The sequence below is a fragment of the Pteropus alecto genome, unplaced genomic scaffold (assembly GCF_000325575.1).
Source record: "Pteropus alecto unplaced genomic scaffold, ASM32557v1 scaffold555, whole genome shotgun sequence".
NCBI classification, from domain to species: Eukaryota; Metazoa; Chordata; class Mammalia; order Chiroptera; family Pteropodidae; genus Pteropus; species Pteropus alecto.
Window position 1 is genome coordinate 126,144 of NW_006436809.1, and position 6,202 is coordinate 132,345.

The 6,202-nt window shown below is 40.3% G+C and overlaps 1 protein-coding gene across 6 annotated transcripts; it reads left to right on the forward strand.

Moving 5' to 3' along the window:
* Window positions 1–2,538: 2,538 nt before the first annotated feature.
* Window positions 2,539–6,008, forward strand: ZNRD1 (zinc ribbon domain containing 1). Of its 6 annotated transcripts, none has more exons than XM_015590743.2 (5): window positions 2,539–2,619; window positions 3,168–3,323; window positions 3,549–3,667; window positions 3,876–3,985; window positions 5,768–6,006. In XM_015590743.2, the coding sequence occupies exons 2-5, from the start codon at window positions 3,188–3,190 to the stop codon at window positions 5,790–5,792; spliced, it is 390 nt and encodes a 129-aa protein (XP_015446229.1). In that variant the 5' UTR covers window positions 2,539–2,619; window positions 3,168–3,187; the 3' UTR covers window positions 5,793–6,006. The 6 variants fall into 6 exon arrangements, with proteins under 6 accessions (XP_015446229.1, XP_024903832.1, XP_006913704.1 ...); XM_025048064.1 differs by lacking the exon at window positions 2,539–2,619 and adding an exon at window positions 2,642–2,833 and having other exon boundaries at window positions 5,768–6,008; XM_006913642.3 differs by lacking the exon at window positions 2,539–2,619 and adding an exon at window positions 2,880–3,011 and having other exon boundaries at window positions 3,567–3,667; window positions 5,768–6,008.
* Window positions 6,009–6,202: the final 194 nt, after the last annotated feature.

Genomic DNA, 6,202 nt, shown 5'->3' on the forward strand with positions numbered 1-6,202 from the left:
TTCCTGCGGTGAAGAACAAAGAATTTTTTTTTTTTTTTTTTTAAATAAGAACATATCCTTTCACATAAATTAAAAGCATACTTCTCTGGTGGACTCAATGCAAACCATTCTGAATCTTTTATCAGGGATTTGGACAAGGGAGAGACAGGTTTCTTGGTGAAGTGTTGCTCAAGCACATCTATGTCAGATTGCTCAGTCTCCCAGCCCCCTCTGCTTTCTGAGATAATTCTAGGCTGCAGTGTTATCTGTTCATTCTCTTTCTGCAGTTTCTTGATCTGGGCCCTCTCTGCTTCTATCAGTACATATAGCATCTCTGCCTTCTAATCTTTTGTTCTGAAATTCTGTTCCTCCTTATATTGCCATTCATCCTTCAACTTTAAATCCATTATGAAGCCATTCTCTGTTCAACACCTTATGATGGGAATTTGTGCTTACTCTGGGTTTATTTATAGTACAGGCTGACAGCAACACAAATGAAGACTACCAACTTTTTATGTCACCCCTGGTCCAATCTGAGTTTACTATGAGGTCATATTTAAACCACTGAAGATGCCTGGCATTTCATCTCTATGTCTTTTTTAAATACTATTTATGATTAAGAGCATGGGCTTTGAAGCTTGACAGTGCTGTTTGAAACCTAATTCCACCATTTCGCAGGTGTGTGACTCAGGGCAAGCAACTTAATCTCTCTATATCAGTTTCCTTATCTATAAAATGAGATATAAGACAAAATTCTACCTCTTGGGATAATAAAGAAAATGTGAATTAAAGAGCTTGGCACAATGCTTGAGATCTGGTAAGTTATCAATAAATGCCGGTTGTCTATCCTCCACAGGTCAAGCCCCTCTCTATAAAGTCTTTCTAGTTTACTCTGTGTAACAGTGATTTTGCCTTCTTCTGAACACTTAACATTTTTTATTTCTATAACTCATTTGAAAATCAATCATGGTTTACAGATATCAATCATATCTGTATTCATATATCACTTAAATTTTTGATGCTGAATTTAGATTCACAAACTGGAATTATAATTTATATCAACAAATAAAATGATGTATCTATATTATCAAAGGGATCTGATAGCAAATATTGGATCTCACTGACCTCTTACGTACATTTTTATCTGCCTATGTATACCTATTTTGAGATTTTAAAATGACTTTTATTTCTTAGTACATAGCATCTAGCACAGTACTTAACATTAGACTTTTTGATCCCAAGTTCTCATAATTAATGATTTAATTATCTTTATCATATAATATCTGAGCATCTTTCTCTTATATTCCCTATAACACTGCATCTATTTTTTATTCAAATATTTACCAGTCTTCCTTGATTGCATAAGGATATTTGTTTCATATGCCTGTCCCTGGTTCTCATATTTTGTCCTATTAGTGTACTTTCATTATATTATAATTATTCATTTGTATTTTTTTAAGGTCAGAGAAGTTTTCAACTTTGCAGCCCAAGCCTCATCTCAAAGACTAACATAGGTGCTTAATAAATACTAACTGAACAGATTGTGAGCTTTTGTTGGAAAAGGGCCATGCCTTATAACGCTTATGTTCCTTTACTGCATTAGGACAGAATTCAACTCATGGTGGATCTTCAATGAAAAGGTAAAGTTGGTGGGGGAAGAGGGCTAATTTCAAATTCCATTTTCAAAGGAGACAGACACACAAAGAAGTGAGAATAAAAATTGCCTACCATCATAGACTCTGTAACAGACCTCCCCTTTGTAAGACAGACAAAACACCCAGGTAAATCAAATTATGGGACTCTCGCTCTCTGGTAGCTTGCTCAGAGTTCTAACCCCTTTACTACTGTGTCTCTCCATTACTGCAGAGAAAGGAAGACCAGAGCCTTTCTCAAGGAGACCACATCTTTTATCTTTCAGAGGAGAAAACAGTGACAGTTCCAGAACTTTTATATGTAAGGAGCTTAGTAAAGCCATCTGGTTGGGTGGGGATGAAAGGGCCGGGAGGAAACTAGGAAACATCCAGGAGCGGTCCCTTCATGGAAACGTTCTACTTTAGACTGTACTAACAGATGACTGAAAACAGATTTTCTAAAGATATCTGTCCTCGTGTTTTATAAAAGATTTGGGAGATGTCAACTGTCCGCCTTATAGATGATGATGATTTCGAGTTGGTTGGACGGGAGGCGAGGGACGAGGTGAAAGGGCTGCAAATGAAAGCCAAACTCGACCTAAGTCCTATGAAATCCTACCCGTTTGCTCCCTTGACCAATGCTAGCATCTAAGATCTCTTCTGTATCGCCACCTCCAAAGTCCTGAGCCTGTTCCCAAGTGTCCAATTTCATCACTGCTTTCTTTCGTTCCCAGGGACGAAGCATTCCTTCTCCGCTTTTACCCTCACCACTTCCTTCCCCTTAAGAAGCCGACTCACCCCTTCCAAAGGCCCAGAAGACCTCAAAACACACGAGCCAGACTGGTTTTGTAGAAAGCCCTCGTTTGGCCAGCGAGGCCCAAGGAGCGTTAGAACTGGAACTCCCAAAATGCTTAGCTTTCTAACTACCGCGCAGCCGCAAAAGGGAAATACTGGCTCAAGAACGGCGGGGATTGTAGTTCTCTATTCCGAATAAATTAATATTTCGAAGGTTAGTACGAATTTCGGAGGTACGCCCTTCCCCCGCCCCGCACTGGGCCTCTGTAAGATGGAAGACCAAGAAAATAAACATCGCAGCTCAGAGTCCTGAGGGGAAAAGTAGCGGAAGGCACAGCATTGAGTACCCGTCTTCCTATCCAAAGTCGCAGAGCCAAGCTAAAGGCGGCGCTGCCATCCTTCAGCGAGGTTCTTCTCCTTCTCTTAAGGTTCTCGGGATCTTGTTTGCGATTAATTATGACGTCACAGTGAACCGTGAGCCGGAACGCGTTGACGCTCTAGCCCGTCTCGCGCTCGCTGCCTCTCTATCCCTCCAGAGCTGGCGCTCTAGCCAGCGGAGTTGGCTGGCTCTTCTCACCTGGCCCAGGAAAACCCTAAAGTCCAGTGGTACTCGACTGGGGCTGGGAATTCCAGACGTTCGGGCTCCTTGGTTGCAGCGGAACGAGACGTGGGTGGGAGGAGGTCCAGTAATAACAAGAATGACCCCTGAGTGGGGAGGAGGCTACCCTCTTTTGTTAATAAACTTCTCTTTCTCCTTCTCAGCCCTCGACCACCTGTCTGTCATGGACCTCGCTAGCACCGGCTCCAGTTTTCAGTCGGACCTGGATTTCTGTCCGGATTGCGGCTCCGTCCTGCCTCTGCCAGGGACTCAGGATACAGTCACCTGTACTCGCTGTGGTTTCTCCATCAACGTGAGAGGTAAGGGGCTTCTACGCAGCGGCCCGGGCTGTAGACCCAGCATGGGAAGGTTGGAGGCTTGAGGACCTCCGAATTGGTTCTATCGGTGGGGGACTCTAAAGCAGGACCTCAGGCACTTAGTAATTTTCGTCTCTGGACCAAACTTGAAGGGAATTTGTAAGGCCACCTGGCCTAACTGAGAGGGAGTTGCGGGCGTCAGCTCCCTCCGCTTGTTTGTACAACCAGTTCTCACTGCCTGTGCAGACTTCGAAGGGAAGGTTGTGAAGACTTCATTTGTGTTCCACAAACTGGGGACAGCCATGCCTATGTCGATGGAGGGAGGACCTGAATTCCAGGGACCCGTGGTAGGTTAATGACATCAAGGTTGGGCCCCCATAGGGAGGGTAGGAAATATATGAGGGGTGATTGCTGAGATCTGGAGAGTTTTGTACCCACTTTCAAGAGAAAAGAGGGGCCTTTAGAGCAGCAATGTCCGAGGAGTGTTATAGCCTGCTTCCTGTGGGAAGTAGGGAAATATAACTAGGTCTCCCTAACCCACCAGTTGCTTCCCAGGTTGACAGGCGCTGCTCTCGATGTGGTCATGAGGGAATGGCATACCACACCAGACAGATGCGCTCGGCGGATGAAGGGCAGACTGTCTTCTACACCTGTACCAACTGCAAGTGTGTATCCTTCCCCTTGCCCTTTCTCAGTCTATTTGCTAACTAAACAAATCCAGGGATTTACTTCTTGTACTGAATAAACAGTTGTTTCTTTTGGTCCCATCCATTTCTGTAAGTTCAGGTAATAGATTTGTGGTTGTTTATATTTCTAAAAATTATACTTATCTTTTTATTAGCCAGTGAAGTAAACTTTTTAAAATATTTAAAAGGAAATGAAAAATACAGAAGGCAAGTATTGCTTAGTGTTCAGCATGTTATATTGGAATCTTCCACTGCACTCAAGTTGTACTTTTGGGAGAATTAGTTGTGCATGATTTAAAGAACATGGGCTCTCTGAATGGTATTTATAAACTCCTCTTTGTCTCTGGTGTTCTGCATTTTCACTACACTTTATCAAGATGTGGCTTTCTTTCATTTATCCTGTTTAGGATTTGGACTTTTTGAAACTGAAGATTGATTTTTCTTTTATTCACATCATCTTTAGAAAATCATCAGCCATTATCTCATTGAATATTGCTTTCCTCCCATGTTCTCAATGCTCACATTCTGGAACTCTAATTATAATTAGCTATTTATTAGACTACTTATCCTCAGTTTCTCTCACCCTGCCTCTCATATTTCCATTTCTATCTATGCTGCTTTGGGTAATTTCTCCAGGTCTCTCTTCCAGGTCACTGAGGTTTTTTTTGTTATTTTACGTTAAAAAATTTTTTAGAGTTCTACTTTATCACTTTTCTAATCTCATTTTTAATAATTCCCAATTCCTTAATCATATTTTAAATTGCTCCTTTTATCCTTAAAGTATATAGTACATTTAAATATATTAAACATGGTTATTTATATTGTCTGATAATTTCAATACCCAGTTTTTGAGAGTCTGATGCTGCTGTACATGATTTCTGCTCTCATGGTGCCTTTTTCTTTGTTTTGTGATTTTTGACTGTAAGTTCAGTTTGTTTGTTTTTGAATGAGAATTCTTTGAGGCCTCAGGAGAAATCGGCATTTGTGTTTCCTGTTCAGGTGTCTTGAGGCACTACCAAGCCATAATCACTTTAAATAAATTCTTGGCTCCAGGTTTTTTTTGACTACATAGGTAGTATGAATTTGGGTTGCAAATCGATGTAAGGGCCAGCTTATGGTTAGAAAATCTCAGGGGAGATATTTTTCTTCCTCTACCGAGATAAATTCCCCTCTATAGAGGTGGAATTTTTTTTTTTTTTCTTATTTACTTTTACACAGAGGGGGAGGTCCCAAATTTATGCAGAGTATCTCCTATCAGATACTGTAGCTTTGTCTCTGGTTCCTCCATGTCAGAACAGCAAGGGGCACCACAATAGCAGGGGCATCAGTTTTAACTTACTTGTTTAGTTTCCTGGTTTTACATTATTTTACTCTCTACTTTTTTGCCATGTCATCAATGGATTAAAAATATTCGTTAGATATATCTTTTGAGAGTATTTTTCCCAGTCTTACCTATTTAACTTTTTTTAAATGAGCAGTTTTCAATTTTTACTAGGTCTAGTTTCTCTCTCCCCGCCTCTTTTATGGCTAGTGCTTTTTGTGTCCAAAAAGTCTTTGCATACTTCAAGGTCGTAATTCATTAGATATATTTTTAATCCCAGCATTTTTAGTTGGCTCGAAGTTGGAGGATTGTTTAGGGGAGCTAGTCCTTCCAGTGTCAATAAATAAGTCTTTCCTTGATTATTTGAATATTTCATCTTACACTGCTAGAACATTTTCCTTTGGTCAAATATAACAAAGAAATCCTTTCTTCCTCCATAGGTTCCAGGAGAAGGAAGACTCTTAATTTTTTTTTCTGGATGACTCAACAATCCTTCCCTCTCCTCTTCCTTTGAAGGTGATGGACATTGGTTCTTAGATCTCTTGTCCATCCACTGGTTGCAGTATTTTGCTCCCAGAAGAGAAGCATCTCTTCATCATGTGAAGATTACTATTGTCCCCAGGGTACTCCTATTTCAGTTGAGTTTTCCTATTAAAGTTATATTTTTCTGTAAGACCTAGACATATGTATGTTATTTATACTGTCTTGCTCCAAAAGGAATTTAAATGAGCTTATATTGTTCTTTCAACAAATATATCAGTAACAAAGAGTATAAATTAGTACAAGAAAGAAAAAGGAAAAAAAAAAAAGACAAAAAATGGAGCCAGAAATGAGGCTAATATAAAAAAAGCAACTGTAAGTATTTCCTCACTATC

Bases quoted from the DNA above. Each gene is read 5' to 3' on its own strand.
- ZNRD1 (XM_015590743.2), top strand. From the start codon at position 3,188: ATGGACCTCGCTAGCACCGGCTCCAGTTTTCAGTCGGACCTGGATTTC. The intron at 3,668-3,875 runs GTAGGTTAATGA...GTTGCTTCCCAG, and splicing joins CTGAATTCCAGGGACCCGTG to GTTGACAGGCGCTGCTCTCG. The intron at 3,986-5,767 runs GTGTGTATCCTT...CTTCCTCCATAG, and splicing joins TACACCTGTACCAACTGCAA to GTTCCAGGAGAAGGAAGACT.